Below are 20504 nucleotides of genomic sequence, written 5' to 3' on the forward strand. Positions count from 1 at the left end.
TATTTTAACACGCTGGGGTTGGTGAAATTGTTTTTGTAAATTTTCACTGTTTTAAAAACGTATTTTTAAAATTTTACCTGAAGTAAGTAGTTCTCACTTTCACTCATTTTCAATATCATGTTTATTGATACTAAAAATGAGTTCCAGCCTTTTAAAAATGTTTTTCTTTTTCAGCACTTCCATTACATGGAAATAACCTGTAGTTTCTGGCCCCCCCTCATCCCCCCCTACAACTCGGGTTTCTTTAGCAGCAGAGCTCCTGAATCCATACGATTCAGTAGAGAAGTGAAGCGCACACACCTTTCAGACAGATCTACATCTTTAATGTGTGTCCATATTAATCTGGATCTCCCTAGTAACAGCTTCTCTCAGTGTTGGCCTACTTCTCAAAGCACATCCACACATTAAGCGCACACAGCGGTTGGTTTGTCCCAGATCAGATCTGCTTGCCTCTTAGGCTTTAGAGGCACTAATCTAGATTTAGACCGACCCACTCGGCTGCATCGCAAGAACTCAGCTAGACTGGGTTACAGAAATAAACAGACGGCATTGATGTTGAGGAAAGAGAATAAATCAGTGATATTTACAGCACTTTTGAATCTTCAATGCCCTGGCTTAGTTTTAAGAAACTGTGTGAAATACAGCAGAATGTTTTATGTTTTTGTCAGTAGGACTGTAAAACTCACTGAGCAAATGCAGCCACAAGATGGCACTTTTCAGAGTTGCAAAGTTTACCTGGACTAGAACCTGCTTCATTTATAGCTCCAATGTAAATACACTGCTCATTTTGTAGTGTAAAACGTAATGGATTTTTTCCAGTGCTTTCAGAATTAGTTAACAGACATTGTGCAAACTGAGCTCTGCTAACACACTGAATCTTTGCAAGCATCTACAGAGGCACCATGCTAATGCAAAGCCAAAAAGGTTTCTATTGTTAACTGATAATTATGCTGCAGTGCATTTCAGGTCATTTTACAGAGTAACAGGTTACTTTAAATAAAGAACTGAGTACATATGATGATTTGGTCCTCAGAGGTTTAAGAATATGAACAGAGCAAGATTTCTTTTCTTATTTGTTTTTGTTTTTTCAGGGGTTTTTTTTTTCATTAGGCTCATCCATTATTGATGCTCACACTTGAATATTTAATGTTAATTTCAGCATTCTGGTAAATGTCCAGAAAGAGGAAACACCAGTGTAAAACATGACATGTGCACAAAAAAGCTCCCTACTGTTTAAAGAAATCAGCCAAAGTGCTCTGTGAGTTCAAAGTAAAAACTGCTAAACAGATATGTGAAGTTAACAGTTAAACAGTTATTGGAGATACTTTACTTCTGCTTTACCAAGTAGCAACAAAGTAGTAACAGCTCTTTATCACACAACATAATACGTTACTACTACTACTACCAGTACAGAAGGAAAAGGAAACTGATCGCAGGTGACAGCTTTACAAGTTTAAAACAGGACACACTGTAATAAAATAAAAGGAATAAATCAGTCAAGTAAGAATGTTTCTCAGAACTAAAGGTTTTGCAAATTTTGATGTTTGAAAGCTTTCCATGGTCATCAGGAAGGCCAGTCTGAATGCCATGCCTCTGAGGTATATAGATTTTATTTGGGTTTAGAATATAGCGTGCGGTTATTATATTTATTCTTCCCTTTCCATCCAGACTGGTTCAGGGAAGACATACACCATGGGGACTGGCTTCGATGTCAACATAGCAGACGAAGAGCTGGGTATCATCCCCCGTGCTGTCCACCACCTCTTCAAGGGCATTGAAGAGCGCCGGCGGACCGCCCAGGAGCAGGGACGTCCTGTACCAGAGTTTAAAATCAACGCACAGTTCCTCGAGGTACACACCCACTTTCCAGCTTGCTTTTTTTTTTTTTTTTTTTTTTTTAAACCTGTTTTTTTTGTTGTTGTCAAAATTTAACCCAGTAAATGAAAACACAAATTTCTTAGGCTTTCCAGTGTCATGGGTCAGGCTAATATTGTTGACACCGCTGGTTTAACAGGCTTTGACATGGTGCTCAGTCATTTGAAAATATCCACACTGCCACTGCAGCAGCTGTCGTTGGTGGGATTAAGAGGTGTTATGGGGCAGGTTGGGGGTGATAGAAGGTCTGTCTCTGGACAGAGAGAGTTAATAGGGATGATGTGACTTGACAGTTGTGCTAGGCCATCGGGCTCATCTTGAGCTGGGGAGGCAGTATAATGGTGAAAAAGAATTTTCACACATGGCAAATAAGATGTCGTTTTAGATCTAAGGCTTCAAAAGTTACTAGATGGTGCAGATTACCTTAAAACTACTGGTAGCTGCTTTAAGTTTTTTAAAAAAGGGAGAGAGAATGAAAGCTCCAAGCTGTTTGGCAGTGGATGAGATGTCTATATATCATTTAGACCCAATATTGTGAAACGTATACTGCTTTTTTTCTCAGTCATTTAGTGGTTCAAGAGATATTTTCGAAAAAACTTTTTAATATGTAGCTAATGAAAAGCTCTCAGTTCTGCTGCCATAGTCAAAATGAGAGGAGCTGAGTTGATTTAAAATAGCTGATTCTGTTATTTGAGTCACCTTCAGTTATCACAGTGTGCTAAAAGCAGTGACCTTAATGAGCAGTGAGTCTTTCACCGTACACTCATTGCTTTCACCTCTCAGGGCCGTTTACTGTACGGGCTGCTGTAACTTATTGTTTGGCCTGTACACAGTATGAAAGACATAACACCCACTGGGATTTTTGCAATTTGTAAGTTACGCAACTTTTCCATTCTGATTTTTACATAATGAGACGCTTGATCTCAGAATCTCTTCAAGAGATCTGAGAACAGCAAACATTGATAATAATATAGGGTAGTAGACAGAAACGACACAGCAATCACAGAATAATCTTTTGTTCCTGCTAGTTTGAAATATTTTCTTGCGTCTTCCTGCAGCTTTACAACGAGGAAGTTCTGGACCTCTTTGACTCAACTCGAGACATGAAGCAGAAATCTCACATTAAGATCCATGAAGATGCCAACGGTGGAATCTACACAGTGGGAGTGACCACACGGACGGTGTCCTCCGAGGCTGAGGTAACACAGATTATATGTTGCACTGTTATGGAGGTGTTCAGCGCGACATCATTGATTTCCCTTTAAGCATCAGTTTATTCTAAAAGAAAACATCCCCAAGACAAAATGTGTGTAGGCTGGTATCAAAGATTTACTCAGTACTCTTGGGTATAAACCTTTGCACTGCTACAAGCGTTACTGGAGTAAAGCTTCATATATTCAGTATAAATATATTTTTAGCACTGCACTTTGTTTTGTGACTTTGCTGTTGTTTTTTTGCACCAAATGTTTCAAAGTGGGTTCAACCATTGTATTAATATTTAATACTCTGTCTGACTCGGTAGATGATGCAGTGCCTGAAACTGGGGGCTCTGTCTCGCACCACAGCCAGCACTCAGATGAACGTCCAAAGCTCCCGATCTCATGCCATCTTCACCATCCACCTGTGCCAAGTCCGCGTCTGTGCCTCTGACAATGTACGTCAATAAATCACTGCAAATCATGTCTGTTAGATCTAATCAATAATATAATTTCTTTCCTTTTTTTTTCTCCTTTTTATTATCAATGATTCTTGGGGGGAAAAAAATCTGTGTGTACATGCTGCTGTCACTGAGTGTATTTACATGCATGATTTTTACACAGCAAGAAAATGATACTGATAATCAAGTCACCAACGGTAACTCTGAGATGGACGAGTATGAGACACTGACGGCCAAGTTTCACTTTGTGGACTTGGCCGGTTCGGAGCGGCTGAAAAGAACTGGAGCGACGGGTGATCGAGCCAAAGAGGGCATCTCCATTAACTGTGGACTGGTGAGTCTGCCTGTTCTTGCACCAGGATTTGTGAGGCAGCAAAGACTTCAAAGTCTAATGATATACTGCCATCTGGTGGCAGACTTTACAAATATACTTAAAATCTAAAATGAATGAATTATGAAGTATTTTTAATGGTATTTCCAGCTTAACAAAGTCAGCACAGTTGGAGTGACCAGGGATCCCACATTGTTCCACACAAACATGCTGTTTCTGGGATGTGGCCACCCAAATTGCAACTAAAAAAAGTAGTGCTGAAAGTGTTAACTGTAACTCTACAAATGGACTAATAGCAAATTGTTGCCTCTCTATGAAATCCTTTCTCCCTTTGTCTCCTGTCTTTTTGACCAGCTCGCCCTGGGGAATGTAATCAGTGCTCTGGGTGACCGGAGCAAGCGGGCCTCACATGTGCCTTACAGAGACTCCAAACTCACCCGACTCCTGCAGGACTCATTAGGAGGAAACAGGTCAGAGGACCACAGTTTTGAGCTTTTTCCTCATAAAAACATTTTGTCTCGATTTGTTTCTGATACGGCAACGATTTCAACCGAATATCATCAAACAACAGTATAAGATGATGAGAACCAGTGCTGTTATATTTAATTAAAACTGAACTAAAACTAGATGGGGGGGGGGGAAGCAATTAAAATAAAAGCTAGACTTGTTTAAAAGAATTGAAACTACCTGGAACAATTTTGAGAACTTGGAAATAAAAATAAAGATATAGAGAAAATATCCTTAGTTTTAGTGTTTGTTAGTTTGGGAAAAAAATTCTTAGAGCTTGCCTGAGTCAGTGATGAATGTGTGCATGCAATAATGATTAAAGCCAATAAAAACTGAAACAAATAAAAATTAAACTAAAACAAGATAATCCACCATGGAAACTAACTAAAACTAAATTGAATTGAAGATGAAAAGTCAAAATGGAAAAAAAACCCCACCCCAGCTAATTAGATGATATAAAACTGTGTTAACTGTGGGAGATGCCTGGGTGTGGATACCCACACACTAGATGTGATTTTTTTTTTTGCATAATTTCCTGCTCTGACCTCACCAAACAATTTCCATTAGTGAGAACATCTCAAACATTTAATCTCTTATGTTAATGTAAGAAATAACTACTAGGTGCAGTGTCCCACAGTGTCATAATTCTGATACTGTGTGGAGATCATGTGTGAAAATAATTTATAAAATGTCACTTTCTTCTTTCTCAGCCAAACAGTGATGATTGCATGCATCAGTCCATCTGACCGTGACTTCATGGAAACTTTGAACACATTAAAGTACGCGAACAGAGCGCGGAACATCAAGAACAAGGTGATGGTGAACCAAGACAAGGCCAGCCAGCAGATCAGTGCTCTGAGGACGGAAATAGCTCGACTGCAGATGGAGCTCATGGAGTACAAGACGGTGAGGAGACGGGAGGAATTTAAAGGACAGGGATGAGCCTTATGAAAAATGGAAGAAGAAAAAACCCACGTGGCATGTCAAAAAAATTAAACTTTTTACAACAAACTATATTGTTTTTGCCCCCCTGCAGGGTAAACGTTTGGTGGGTGAGGACGGCGTGGAAAGCTTGAGTGACATGTTCCACGAAAACTCCATGCTGCAGACAGAGAACAGCAACCTGAGGGTGAGGGTGAAGGCCATGCAGGAGACCATCGATGCCCAGCGTGCACGACTCACCCAGCTGCTCAGTGACCAGGCCAACCAGACCCTCGCTCGTGCAGGTATGTATCTCAAACTTTTGAACTAGTTTAAGCAGAGAGTTGTTGGGTTTTTTTATTTTATTTTGTGCTGCTCTGGTCACAGTTAATACATGATGTGCCTTTTTTTCCCTTCATCACTCTTATCATGTTTACAGGTGAAGGAGGCACAGAGGAAATTGGAAACATGATTCAGAGTTACATTAAAGAGATTGAAGACCTTCGGTAAATGAATTCCGATTTATTCCCTTGTTCATTTTTTACCTTTTCCTGTATGTTTTAGCCTCCTGTACTCATAAACATTAAGACTACCTCATTCTTTTAACAGTCACTACCTTGAAATGTTTGATGACATGTGAGATCACAGTTCAAGTGTTTTGGTCTGGACTTTTGATCCCAGTCAATATAACACTTGTGAAACCTTCCCAGGATCTCAGTGAACTCCAGAACTCCAGAGCTTTTTCTGATCTCAGTCTGGATGAAACTAAACCGTCATTTCTTTTTCTGCAACAAAAACAGACTTGGGATGAGTTCAAACATTTAGACTAAATACTAAAATACAGTAGACACAGATAAAATGAAAAGGTAGAGATGAGATTAGCATGAGAGAAGAGAACTTTTTATTGAAATATTTTGTAATGATGTTATAAATAGTAGGCTGGAAAAAATAGTTAGCCACACTGGTGACACGGTATCTTCAGAGGGGAAAGCAATGTTGTCTGAAACTGCAGCAGTACACAAACAGTGCACAAAGTTGTAATAAAATCATTCTGTTCATTGATTTAAATGGCGATAAAAATACTTCTTTAAACAACCTATTTAAAAAGATTCAACCTGATTATATGACATGAAATATGAAGTATTTTAGTGGACTTTCATAATTGGCAATGAGACTGAACATTGTTATTTCGGCTGCTCTCTTTAGGGGGCACCACAGTGGGGTTGAATATCTACAGTGTTAAACACAAGCCTTGTTTTAATCCTTTATACCCATTTATGTTACAGATGAAATTCATTTGTGAGGGACCAAATCTAGAGATTTGCCACAGTGAAGGCTCTGTATTACAATCTGTCGGTGTCTTGATGCTGTCCTCAGGGCAAAACTCCTGGAGAGCGAGGCTGTCAGTGAGAATTTGAGGAAGAATCTGTCCCGTGCCTCCAACCGTCAGTCGTTCTTTGGAGGGTCCAGCTCCTTTTCCTCCACTCTTCTGGCCCCCGAGAAGGAGACGGCTGACATTATCGAACTCGCTAAGAAAGATCTGGAGAAACTGAAGAAACGAGAAAAGAAGAAGAAGAAAAGGTAACTGTGACAGTAAACAGAGCGAAGTTCTTGTTGTTTTTAAATGATTTTGAGGATTGGCTCTGTTGAATGTTTTATTACAGTCGTGCATATATTTGAGTGAGTTTCATACTGGAATGGCATTTTTATTTATCCTAAACCATTCATAATTTTCCAAAGGCATGATTGCTTTACCCAGAGGTCAGTTTGACTTGTTTCAAAGGTTCGTCTTTGTATATTGGAACGAGGACACTTAAAAACCACAAATAACTTATTGAATAATTTATAAACATTTGACTTCATTTATACACATAAACACATCAGCTTTATGTTTTCAGTCGTTAGTTCTCTGGTAGTGCTGTACTGTCGCTGCACTGTAAATTTCAGTGCAAGCAAAGACAGCAGATTGATCGCAGGCTCAGGTTTTATTTTATTTTTTAACTCAGAACTGCCCCGGGGGCACTTTGGGGGCTGAAAGGTGGATTAAAGGTGTGGTTTTCAGTGCAGAGCTTCCTCTGACCAGTCTTCCCTCCATTCTTCCTTTGTTCATTTCTTGCTTCCTTCTCTCGTTTGACCCTTTGACCCTCCCTGAAGACTCCAGCTGCTGTTGGAGGAGAGAGAGAGGGAGGAAAGGGAGGAGGTGGTGGTGGAAGAGGTTGAGGATGCCAGGTTTGTCAGAGCTTCCACCCTCCTGTTGCTTCCCATGCTTCCCCATAATTCAGCACTTTATTTTAATTTTATTGTATATGTTTGGGCAGGTATTTCCCTGCTCTGACGTGAAACATACTGCTGTCAAAGCGCATCACCTCCCTGAAACACAGTTTTGCCACTTAATAAGCTTTAATCTCCTATTTTCAAACAATCTAAGGCTGGATGACAAAAATCCCCTTTTCAGTGTATTAATCTTTTATTTTCTTTTTGATCACTTTACCCGGGTGGTTTTTGTGTGAAATGCTACCTTAGCATTGCTAACCCCCCGAGTTTGGATAAAATATTTATCCAACAGATCTGCTTCATGGATTTGGTTAAAACATTTATTTTTTGTACTGCATTTTCCTTCCATGCTTCTTTACTTTGCCAGTTTTGACCAGCCTGATGAGATGCCTCCCTTCTTTTGTTTAAAAATACTGTCTTTTGCACAATCAAGCTTATAAAATTGGAGCAATCCCAACATATATTCTGTGGTCTTACCTAAGTCTCACTGTGTAAGACTTGTTTATGTTTTCTCACAGAGAAGAGTGTCTGCAGAGATTGAGTCATTGGAAACTAAACCTTGCATTGTGGTGAAACCAGTCAAAAAGCTTCTTTGCCAAAAAGACAGTGTAACCTCCCTGATGTTAAAGATGCCATGCACAGATATGTTACTTACTACTGCTTTTATCCAGAAAATGAAAGTTTCTTTATTGCCAGCAGATTAACGTGCAATCCACTTCCTGCAGAAAAAGCTTCCAAGTTCTCTTCTTACATTACAAATGGAAAACTGATTACAACATCTTTTAAATCTTTCAGCGTCAACAAAGAAGAAGTTCCTGACAATGAGCAAGAAAAGGGTACAGAGAAGGAAATGACAGAGAGGGCCAGTGAGGACACGGAAATGGTATGACGGACTCCATTATGTTCCTCCATTATTTATATAATCAACCTCGTATATACAGTGTACTAAATAGTACTTTGAAATAAAAAGGTATATTTGTTTTATGCTGTAGGAGGTCCAGGAGGGCAGTGACCATGAGGAGGGAGAGGAAGAGGAAGAAGAGGAGGAGGAAGAGATGGATGTAGAGGAGAGCTCTGATGACTCTGACTCAGAGTCAGATGAAAAAGGTATCCTGCATGAATTTTTCTTTTTATTGATTTAATGAAACGGTCTTTAAAGTGTCACTTGTAAGTTGCGACCCCCTTTTTTTTTTCCCCATTCAGATGGAAGATTTTGAGCCAGCTGGTTACACGAGATCTCATTTAAATTCAGTACATTAGCAACCAGAGATGGGCTGCCCAAGAACGAGTAAGTAATCCCTTACTTTACTCGTTACTTTTTTCAAGTAACGAGTAAAGTAAGGGATTACTATTGCAAAAACGGTAATTAGATTACCGTTACTTTCCCGTAGGAACGCTGCGTTACTGCGTTACTAAAACCGTGATTTTTTTTGCGAGAATGTCTCATGACAGTGACGTAAGCGAGTGCGACGTTCGTGGCAACAGCTGTGTGCAGATCAACAGTGGATAGCATATGGAGTGCGGGAGAGAGTATGAGCGTGCAGCGTTTAAAGTGCGGAAGTACTGACCTTACTTTAAGTTTGATTCCATAAAAAGTGACAAAAACATTAGCGTCCGTTGTGCGTGGGAAGAAAACTTATTTTTACAGCGAAAAAAACCCCTAAACTTCCAAGCAAGCACAGAGTAGCTACGACGTAAAGGGAAATTCACAGAGAAACTCGCGGATTCTTCCACTGACCGCTGCGGCACACCTGCACCAGGGTAAACCTCCGCCTACCCTACTCCTGCTTTACAGGTGAAAATAGAGCAAAAGGACCGCTAGTCTTTGACTTTATTTATTTTCTGCTGTGTTTTACTTGCATCTATTTGAAAGAGTGAGTGTAAACACACACAAAAAAATATTTTATGTGCTGGAATGTGGAGAAAATAAGTTTAAATGTTAAACAAATTTCTTCCAGTCAGTGAATGTTGCATATAATTAAATTTTTGCTTGATGCATAAAGTTAAAAGATTAAAACTGATAAAACAAGTTTTAAAAAGAGACTTTTCCATTTGATTACATTTTGTATGATGGATTATGCAGAAAAAGTAGAATTGGGCTGAAAGATCTATTGCTTTATCACCTATTCAGGTTGTAAATCGTGTTTTTAAAAAGTAACTAAGTAATTAATTACTTTTGAAAATAAGTAATCAGTAAAGTAACGGGATTACTTTTTGGGGGAAGTAATCAGTAATTAGTTACTGATTACTTTTTTCAAGTAACTTGACCAACACTGTTAGCAACTGAAAACAGACATGTTATGAACCCTGTTTAAATGTGTTTGAAGTTCTCTTTATACTTGTGACTCTCACTCATAGGCCGGCCATCTAAATCATTAAACCTTTGAGAACCCACTGTTCATGTGATAGTTTTCTTCTGAGTGACCTGAGAATTTTCTCTCATTCTGTTCATTCTGACTCAGGTGCTTATTACCTTTACCAAGAAAGTGATGTTTTTGGTGGCATTTGCATGTGCCTATACACACAGTAGCTCAAGGTTTTGAATGAATTTTGATCAAACTTTGTTGGGATAGAGTAGGGTCATGTTAACTATCCACTGAAACTTGCCTTACATCCACCAAGGTCTTTAAACTCAGCTTAATGATTTGTTGGTCTTACCAACTGTGTTTTTTACAGGCGTGATGTGTATTGTGAACATACAGAATGTACCGTATAAAGATTTAAAATATCATGCCACATTTGACCTCTGACCTCTCTTTCAAGGTCAATCATTTATTTTAAAATCATAGTGATAATAATGCTACATAGAGCTGTCTAAAACTCTTTCATACTGCCATTGTTTGTATTGACAACATAAAGGAATATTGGGAAGAATATATGGGAATTCTAAATGTCGCGTTATAGTTTGTATCCAAATATCATATCACATTTGACCTCTGACCTCACTTTTACATTGCACATCTGCCTTTCTTTCAAGTTGAAGAAAGTATTTCCAAGTCAATGAATCCATGTAAATGAAAAATTGTACTGAGAATTATGTCAGGTTTCTTAAAGTGAACTTCAACAGGACAAATACATTTTAAAAAGGCTGCACTTTGTAGTGCAGTAAAAACAACTGCAAACTTTTTAATCTATGTTTACAAAGAACAAAGAAACCAAATTGAATATAAAGGAAATACAATGCTAAAAGTAAATATTGTACAGACAATGATCTGCCTTGGTGGGGGTTTGTGCTCACAGTGCTTCCTGTAAGGAGCATTTTTTGTTTTTAGGCTTCCAAACAGATATGAATTGTAATATTAGACTGTGTATAAATTCAAGTACAAACTCCTGGTTACGTCCTGTTTTTCTGGGTTTTACATGGCTCATTATAGAATATACTGCCCTTCATGCATATACTCACTCCCAGACTTTGAGGGGTATATGCATGAAGGGCATTGAGCAAAACAAAAATGTCTGCTTACATAAATTAAGACCCAATTATTCAATTAACAAAACTGGTTTACAAAAACATAATTTGATGTAATTGCTTGTGATAGTCTTTAGGCTCTGCCTAAAACTTTTTTAGGTTTAGCATTTCATGTTTTCAGGTGGGCAAAGATAAAATATGAAGTAGTACAAATTAATTTTCTTTCACTTCTTTTCAGTTATCAAGTTGAACATGGGACTAAACAAATGAAACCTGACTATGTGTAATCCAAGATTATTTAAATGGATCTTCTAACAACAATATAGAAGGACTGCTTGAGATTTATGCCTGTACCTGTGGATGTCGATACTTAATCAGCTCGTCTGTGTCTCACAGAGAATTACCAGGCAGATCTGGCCAACATCACCTGTGAGATTGCCATTAAGCAGAAGCTGATTGACGAACTGGAGAACAGCCAGCGGCGTCTACACACACTGAAACAGCAGTACGAACAGAAGCTGATGATGCTGCAGTGCAAGATCCGAGACACCCAGCTGGAGAGGGACCGCGTCCTTCAAAACATGAGTAAGACGACGAGGGAAGTGGGAGGTCACATATCAGTCAGAGGGGAGAGCTCTGCAGTGTGAGACATAATTTTACATGTGCTCTGACAGTTTGGATAAAATCATCCACCAGGAGGCACTTGTGGGTTTGGTTCATCATATCTCTGATCAGCTTATTTCAATCTCAAACAGAAAGTATATTTGGTATTTCTGATTAAGCTTGGAAGAATTCACGTTATAGCCTACTTATTTGATCTGAGCCTTTGTTTTTCTTTAATAATGAAAAACCTGTTTATGAACGTGTGCTGGCAGACGGGGACAGTTAATACATCAAAGTTTGTCTTAGACGGATTTTAAAAGAATGAATTTTAAAGCCAGACTTATTAGTTTTGTTAAAAAGCACACACACACACACACACACACACACACACACACACACACACACACACACACACACACACACACACACACACACAGACTAGTTGAGCAACTGTGTGTAAAACATGTTGTCTGCAAAGTGAAAGTGTGATTCTGTTCACGAACACTTTCTCCAGATAGGTTTACACGAAACAAAATCTGTTTTGTATTTTTATTTTATTTATTTATTTTTATTTTTGGTAGCCTAATGTTGAGATTTCAGTTAGTCCACCTGCAGATAGTCAGGCACACACAGCTGGGGGAGCATGTCCCACAGCAGTGTTGGATTTAAAAAATGTCATAGTATTATATTTTTTCTAAATATTTTCAGGTTCAGTAGAAACTGGTACAGAGGATAAGGCTCGCAAAATCAAGGCTGAATATGAGAAGAAGCTGAGCATCATGAACAAGGAGCTTCAAAAGCTCCAGTCGGCCCAGAAGGAGCATGCCCGCCTACTCAAGAACCAATCACAGTACGAGAAACAGCTGAAGAAGCTTCAGATGGATGTGGCAGAAATGAAGAGGACTAAGGTATGGACTAAGGAGATATAACTGTACCAGATATGACACTCATATAAACTGGAGATGCGGGCTCTCTAGTTTACATGTGTGCTGTTACTAAGCCCAATATTGTTTAATATGATCTATCCAGGTCCGTCTTATGAAGCAGATGAAGGAGCAACAGGAGAAGAACAGGATGAACGAGTCTCGCAGAAACCGAGAAATAGCTTCTTTGAAGAAGGACCAGCGCAAGCAGGAGGTTAGTAACAGTCTGTTTATCAACTTCTGCAGTTATATCACGGTCTGTGCCATGAGTTTTATTACTTTCTTTGATGATACTATATTCATGTTTCCTCCTCAGCATCAGCTGAAGTTATTGGAAGCTCAGAAAAGACAGCAGGAGCTTATTCTGAGGAGGAAGACTGAGGAGGTGAGAGGCATCAAAAAGTATTTCTGACAGAGGAAGCAGATTAAAGTTTTTTTTAATTGTACTTGTGAGACTGTAGATGCAAGCATATGTCCGGTATATATTGTGTTTACACATTTTTGGTGTGACAAGTAAGTGCTGTGTGTCAGGTGACAGCTCTGAGGAGGCAGGTCAGGCCTACCTCGGGTAAGGTGATCCGAAAGGTCAATCTTCCAGAACCAGTCCAGGACTCCTCACACAGACCCCCCTCTGGACGCATGTACTCCTCCAGCAACAGTGCTCCCAATGGCACTTGGTGAGTCTGTGTGCACGCAAATGTTTGCTTGGGTGCATAATTTTTTACTTTTTTAAAGAGGTCGGCTGGAAGGAAGGCTCTGAGATGTAGACACTGCAGAAATTTTCAGGAAACAGTGAACACCCTACCTGCCTCATTTCATAAAATGAAACTTAAATCTCTTCTTCAGTTATTTGCATCTGTGATCAGTATCCCAGGAGATTTCTGCAGGGAAAGATCATCTAATCTAAACAAGACTTTAAACTTCAAAAATGTCCCTGGATGGCACAATCGTGCTGCCCAAAGATCTAGGCAAAACTGTGGCTAGCAGTTGAAATTCTTATTAACAGTATAGCTTTGGAGTTGAATTGGTGGATAAAAGTATGGATAAACGGTTAGAAGTATAAGCTGACCGCATGAAATGAAAGATAAACAGATGAATGTTATTAGGTAAAACATACAGTTAGCAGTTTAAAGTATTAACACATGGATGGCTATTATGTAAAACTATTAGCTGTCAGAATCAATAAACAAATCAATATATTTGATAAACTCTTAAAATGTGTACTAATTAAATATCCTAAAAGGACAAATAGTTGAAACACTTCACTAATCCTAAATTATGCTAAGCTAAAAGTCCAAATCCACTTTAAAATGCACACAATGTGAACATTTGAGTTGCTGTCGATGGAGGGTTTCTTAAGTGGGCCTCGTCATCACTTTCTACATTCTCCCTGGATTTGTACATTTAGGTGTTAAATAAGTGGCTGTATTAATCGGACAGTTTACTGATGAGTGATGCTGCATGTACAGGTCTTCTTACAGGCGCACAGGAAGTGTTTACAGCACCAGAATGGCTCGCAACAAATGGCAGTCCCTGGAGCGGCGTATCTCTGATGTCATCATGCAGAGGATGACCATCTCTAATATGGAAACCGACATGAACCGCCTTCTCAAGGTAAAAACCTAAAGCAGGACAGTTATATAGATTTTGAATGTTAGCAGATCAGGAGAAAGACCTAAAAGATATCTTGCTTAGATGCCTGGAAGACATTAAATTGTTCTTTTATCTTCAGTAGGGAAATTATTTAAAATCTATGACATTGTGGCTGTTGTTAAGCTTAATGCAGCAAAAACATTTGTTTCATTTAATATGGCTCTGCATCCTTGTGTGTTTCCTTATCAATGAGCTTCAAAGAACATGTTAATTTAATCATTGTCTGTGACTTTTCCCATATTCAGAAATGACTCAGTGATTGAAAATATATAAGAATTTGTTTCATTTTTAACACACAGCAAAGGGAGGAGCTCACCAAGCGCAAGGAGAAGGTCCTCAGGAAGAGGGACCGGCTGCTCAGAGAGGGGCCAGAGGCAGAGAAGACTGTTCTTCCCATCAATGAGGAAGTGGAAGCATTGACAGCCAACATTGACTATATTAATGACAGTATTGCAGATTGTCAGGCCAACATCATGCAGATGGAGGAAACCAAGGTGAGAGAGCCTGCTGATTCTGGAAATTGGCAGCCAGATATTGAAAACCTCAGACGGGTTGTTTAGCTTGTTTTAACCCTTTTTTTTCTGAACTGAGACATTTTCAGGCCTGCTTCCAGAATAAAATGACCGGGTGTGAATCAGCAGTTAGTGATGGTGATCTCTGCCTATACAGATTAATAGGACGACCCTCGGAAAAACCTGGAAACTGTTCAAATGGTCGTCAAATCGCATCTTTGTTGATTATATAGTGAGGTGTCAAAACTTGGGCAGAGGGGAGTTCGCCAGATACCATCTATATAAAAGAAATGGATAGACTGTGGAACGTGAATTTGAAATAATATATCTTTGATTTAAAATAGTTAAATTTTTCTTTTAGGGCGATCGTGGCTCAAGAGTTGGGTGTTCGTCTTGTAATTGGAAGGTTGCCGGTTCGAGCCCCGGCTTGGACAGTCTCGGTCGTTGTGTCCTTGGGCAAGATACTTCACCTACCGCCTACTGGTGATGGCCAGCTTCTGTCAGTCTGCCCCAGGGCAGCTGTGGCTACAACTGTAGCTTGCCTTCACCAGTGTATGAATGTGAGAGTGAATGAATAGTGGTATTGTAAAGCGCTTTGAGGGTTCCCTCAAAGCGCTATAAAAAAAAGACGTGGCACGGTGGTTAGCACTGTTGCCGCACAGCAAGAAGGTCCTGAGTTCAATTCCAACATCAGGCCGGGGTCTTTCTGTGTGGAGTTTGCATGTTCTCTCCGTGTTTGCGTGGGTTCCCTCCGGGTACTCCGGCTTCCTCCCACCGTCCAAAGACATGCAGCTTGTGGGGATAGGTTAATTGGATAATCCAAATTGTCACTAGGTGTGAATGTGAGTGTGAATGGTTGTCTGTCCCTATGTGTTAGCCCTGCGACAGACTGGCGACCTGTCAAGGGTGTACCCTGCCTCTCGCCCTATGACAGCTGGGATAGGCTCCAGCACCCCCCGCGACCCTGAAAAAGGATAAGCGGAAGCGGATGGATGGATGGAAATTTTTCTTTTGTATTTCTTCTTTTTTAAGTTGTATAAAGGGTGTTTCACTCTAACTCAGGAGAGCCCATACACATTTTTACTGTCAGGAAAACTATGAGAGAGTCAATACTGAAACTATAACAGTAACTTCATAGCACAAACACAGTGCCTGAAGTACCGTGGACTCCAGTTCCAAGAGAAAAAGTGGCTTTCTCTGATTATTTTGCTAAAAATATGCATTGTAGCACATAATAAACAACATATGGGCATGTTAACAAGGTTGGAAATTTGAATTTCATTTCTGTTAACTATGGTCTTCAAATGTTTCTTTTTCTTTCTCCCAGGAGGAGGGTGATTCTGTGGACGTCTCTGCTGTGATTGGTTCTTGTACACTGACAGAGGCTCGTTTTCTCCTTGATCACTTCATGTCAATGGCAATTAACAAGGTACCCTCCTTCAGAAAGGGAAATCACACCTGTTCAGTGAAAACATCACCATTTCCTCTCCTTATGAATAACATACAACAAACATGATTATACATAGATGTTATTTAGCTTACGTATCTTTTATGTGCAAAATAGTAGAAACCTCTGTATGTAGAAAGAAATGCAGTTGTATAGTAACAGAAACTGTAGGACACCAGTTGACTGTAGGTGGTTTGTAAGCGACCAGGGGAGAAGATGTTGTTTGTTCCTTCACTGTTGATCTTTTATTTAACCAAAATTCAACTTGTGGCAATTTTTATCAGTTATTAACAATAAAAAATGGTCCATCTGTATTGGGGCTAAATACTTCAGAGCCACTGCTGTACAGTAGTCATACAGCCCAAGTATCAGCAATATGACATGCAAGTGCATTTGCATATGTGCATGATATTACGTTGTAGCATCTGTTCCATGCATTAACTCAGAAACTTTCAACTCTAACCAAAACATGAAATGAAATGCAGATGAAATGGCCTGACGCTGTGGTCTGACCTCTTCAGGGCCTGCAGGCAGCTCAGAGGGAGTCTCAGGTGAAGGTGATGGAGGGCAGATTGAAGCAGACTGAAATTACCAGCGCCACACAGAACCAGCTGCTCTTTCACATGCTGAAGGAGAAGGCAGAGTTTAACCCAGAGCTGGACGCGCTGCTGGGGAATGCTTTGCAAGGTAGAATAAAAATAATGAAAAGATGCAATAAAATAAAAACGTATCCAGTTTGGACCAGGCCCTGCCCACCCACTGAAAGTGTCACTGATATCATGCTAGGCAAAGCTGAGATTAGAATTTAATTCTGGGATGCTTTAGATCTATTTCTCTCCCTGAGTGTATGTGTTTAAATTTAGCAGCATAAATGTTGCTTTCATACTCTTGTTAGAAATGATTTTGCTGTCAGGAGGTGCACTGGGTAACTGGTCAGTTGCATGATTGGGCCTTTTGAGGTGATATTGCTTGTTGCCTTCTGCCGAATAGAAGCTGGCGTCCCTGTTGTATAACCGACAGTTAATTCCATGGTTACATTTTGGTGCTGTGTACACAAGTATATACGATCACATTAGTATAATACGGTTTCTATTTACATGTTTGTAATTAAAGCTGATTACTTCTTTTTGTTTTGATATTGAATTTGCCAGCCTCTGTTCGGTAGGATGCTCTGACAGTTGGTGCATTTTATTTTATTTTTATATCTTTTTTTATCGATTTATTTATTTATTTATTTTTTCGAATTTTGGGGGATGGTTTTTGATTTGTGCGTTGCCTTTTTCTGTTCCCCCATCTTTTCTTTTCCCTTTTTTTGTTTTCTTATGTGTTTACAGAGCTAGGTAACATCCCGCCTGGTAAGTGAAACCCTATTGGACTCTAATCGGTTATGAATGCATGGTTCCTTCCCTTTGCACTTTAAGAACTAACTGAACATAACATAAACAGGTGCATGAGGTGCAGTGCAACCAGGCTCCCCTCCATGTGTTGGCTGAAGCTTTCCCCTCTCCTTATCTGGATACACTCCTCCTACCCTCTGTCCTCCCCCTCCTCCTTGCAGCTCACATGTGCTACAGCCTCCATGTTTTAGCACCTGCTAACCCCAGACTCTTCTACAGGAACCATATAACGTGGATATTTTGCTTTGTTAGACCTTGTAGGTCAGCTGACCCATCAGGACCAGCAGACTAATGATTTCTTGCACTCCTCCACCCTGTTATCTCATGTTGGTTCTTTTACATTCATATCAGCTCCCTTACATGTCTCTTTAAAATCTTCCCAATATGACCTCTCTCTGACTTTGAACCTCATCTGTTTTTGAGCCATCTGGTATTAATGAGCTCAGCGAGGGCCAGGTTTATCAATTAAACAGCATGGTGCTGTGCTGACATCACCCCTCATCTGCTTCATCTGTTCATTTTTCTACATGTTATACAAAAGAAATCAAAATTGCAAAGGTTAAAATAAAGAAGTTAAATTATTTAAGTCTCTAGCAAAGTATACTTACTAAGAACCATTTTAGCTGACCAGTCATCTCAGCTAAATCACTCCATCTAATATTCTCTGTTCACGGATCTCATCTGACAGAAAACGGGGACGATAGCAGCAGTGACGAATCTGCCCAGAGCCCCTCTGCAGAGGGAAAGTAAGTCTGTTATAGTGCTTAAAAAGTACTATAACAATGTATTTGTAGATTTAAAATATTACCTTGTGGCATATTTTGTCACATTTATGTTAAGTTGCTTTGGTAGTTCATGAATTGTTATATTATTGCATTATATACATATGATGTTTTGTTTCTTTTAATGAAATTGCATTTTGTCTTTTAGGTTCACATTAATGTTTATACTATTCTTATAATGAACTTGTTAATTATGAGAAGTATTGTTTAATTATACTGCAAAGCAGTAAAGCAGAGAGGAGCAGTGTAGTCCAAGCACATTGTTTAATGAGTGTTTGCATTAAAAAACTTGTCTGTATTTCCTCCAGCACTCTGGCTACAGATGTCATGAAACTTTGTGGAGAGACCAAAACAAGGAATAAGGTATTGTAGAGTTTGTTGCACATGTTTGATGCCTTATCCTAAAACCATTTCTGTACTTTTAATTATTCACTTATCTGTGCTGTACAGGCGCGCAGGAGGACGACCACGCAGATGGAGTTGCTCTACGCTAACAGTGACTCTGCCCCTGATGCACCTACTGTCGACTTTTCTAGTCCGATGTTGCCGTTAGCTGAAACACCCGATGCGGGCGGAGACATGGACTTGTCAGGCTCAGTCAGGGACTACGCAGCTCTCTCCCCTGGCTTTTCCTCTAAAATGGGCAGCATGTAAGTTCAGGCCCTGCACTCTTACTAACAGATTAATTCCTCCTTCTCTTTTTCCTGCATGTTGTTGCTGCGCTTCTTTGCTTTATTTGGTTATATATTGTTTACAAGCACCTTCACATTTTGCTATACCTTACAGCAATTGATGAATCTATTGGAGAAAAACATGTAGAGACGAGCAAATATTTTGTATTGCTTGATTATTACTGTGCCCTGCAAAAGTCTCCCTTGCTGTTCCTTATTCCAGGTCAGTTGCACTAACTAAATACTAACCAGGCTGCATTAAATGTCTCGTGACAAGCAGTGCTTTAAAATGGAGCCAGTTGCTTTATGTAAGAATAAACCTTAGCTGATAATAATCCATCAAAAATGATAGTTAAATTATATTTGTGGATGTGCAGCACACACTGCACTCATTGTTAAACATGAGCTTGACGAAGAACCATCACTGTTTTGGAACTGTAACATCAGGTAACTGTATTTCTGTGTGTACTGCATGCTCATCTCGTCATTGTTGCCATTATTTTGTATTGGTTTCATTTCCATTTGTTTTAAAAATCTTTTTTTTTGTTATATTATCTGTGTTGTTTGTGGATAAATCGGTAAAACTGAACATTCAGTTCTGGCTCCAGAAATCTGCCAGGCATGGAAAAGCGAGCTCCTGAGCCTTCCCCGCTCTCGCGCAGGAAGACCTATGACAAGGCACAAGCAGCGGCTGAAAGGGCAAAGGTCAAGGACATTAAACAGTAAGAGCTTGATGCCATCATCGTGGCTACAGAGCTTAAAGACAAAACTACTTCACTTTGACCCTACTAATACTCCTCCTTCTGGTTTCCTGGTTTGGAAAAGCATGTGGTGTCACCTACATAATGCTCTGCATCTTGTTTGATGACCGTCACATGCCAAGCCCTATGCTTCATTTGAAGTAATTTTTTCCCAGCCTAACTTAAATAACACGTATCTTCTCTGAGCTCTAATGTTGAAAGCTGGTGATTACTGTATTTTTGATAGTTTGGGATCAAATTCATTGTTTGCTTGCTAATTGATCCGCTTGCTCCTGATGTCCTGCTCAGAAATCGCTCTCTTTACTTTTCTTTATCTCACCAGTAAGTTTTCCAGCGTAAGATTCAAATAGAAAGATTGAACAGTGAGCGAACGGCTATTATAAAACTGGCTGTGCATCAACTGAAAAATACTGACAGCAGTTTTTGATTATATCTTAAGAATTCTTCTTCATGGCCTGTCGTCCTGTTTTAGAATATGAGCAACTTCAAAAATATTAGTGCTGTGAAAGTGGTCAAGATGTATTTGTAGTACAGACTTGAAGATTAAATTTAAGTGGTTTGTCAAAATAATGAAAAATAACATTGCATTAACTATTTAGGAATCATAATTATTACATGTGAGCATTATGTCAGTATCTGTAATTATACCCAAGAGTCTTGATTGGAGTGGTTTTGAGGGTTACTGCTTAAAGGTAGTGTATAAAAGCTCATGACTAGATGTCAGTAGATCGCAGTCAACTGAATTCTATTCTTACCCTTCCCAATTTTAAGCACCTAATCC

At 39.5% G+C, this 20504-nt stretch overlaps 1 protein-coding gene across 7 annotated transcripts in view; it reads left to right on the forward strand.

Moving 5' to 3' along the window:
* Window positions 1-20504, forward strand: part of kif21a (kinesin family member 21A) — a 72270-nt gene that overhangs the window by 35621 nt on the left and 16145 nt on the right. The window contains exons 3-28 of one of the 7 annotated variants that reach the window (XM_085164698.1): window positions 1669-1851; window positions 2934-3074; window positions 3398-3529; window positions 3696-3866; window positions 4218-4333; window positions 5081-5276; window positions 5407-5596; window positions 5731-5797; window positions 6669-6872; window positions 7446-7520; window positions 8361-8448; window positions 8558-8672; window positions 11371-11559; window positions 12286-12485; window positions 12607-12714; window positions 12817-12885; window positions 13032-13177; window positions 13970-14114; window positions 14453-14647; window positions 15993-16094; window positions 16634-16799; window positions 17447-17467; window positions 18198-18255; window positions 18600-18654; window positions 18742-18941; window positions 19559-19684. In XM_085164698.1, the coding sequence (XP_085020824.1) occupies window positions 1669-1851; window positions 2934-3074; window positions 3398-3529; window positions 3696-3866; window positions 4218-4333; window positions 5081-5276; window positions 5407-5596; window positions 5731-5797; window positions 6669-6872; window positions 7446-7520; window positions 8361-8448; window positions 8558-8672; window positions 11371-11559; window positions 12286-12485; window positions 12607-12714; window positions 12817-12885; window positions 13032-13177; window positions 13970-14114; window positions 14453-14647; window positions 15993-16094; window positions 16634-16799; window positions 17447-17467; window positions 18198-18255; window positions 18600-18654; window positions 18742-18941; window positions 19559-19684 (3458 nt within the window). The remainder of the gene's footprint in view (window positions 1-1668; window positions 1852-2933; window positions 3075-3397; window positions 3530-3695; window positions 3867-4217; window positions 4334-5080; window positions 5277-5406; window positions 5597-5730; window positions 5798-6668; window positions 6873-7445; window positions 7521-8360; window positions 8449-8557; window positions 8673-11370; window positions 11560-12285; window positions 12486-12606; window positions 12715-12816; window positions 12886-13031; window positions 13178-13969; window positions 14115-14452; window positions 14648-15992; window positions 16095-16633; window positions 16800-17446; window positions 17468-18197; window positions 18256-18599; window positions 18655-18741; window positions 18942-19558; window positions 19685-20504) is intronic. The other 6 variants (XM_085164699.1, XM_085164700.1, XM_085164701.1 and 3 more) reach the window with 6 other exon arrangements.

The sequence above is a fragment of the Neolamprologus multifasciatus genome, chromosome 7 (genome assembly GCF_963576455.1).
Source record: "Neolamprologus multifasciatus chromosome 7, fNeoMul1.2, whole genome shotgun sequence".
Taxonomy (NCBI): domain Eukaryota; kingdom Metazoa; phylum Chordata; class Actinopteri; order Cichliformes; family Cichlidae; genus Neolamprologus; species Neolamprologus multifasciatus.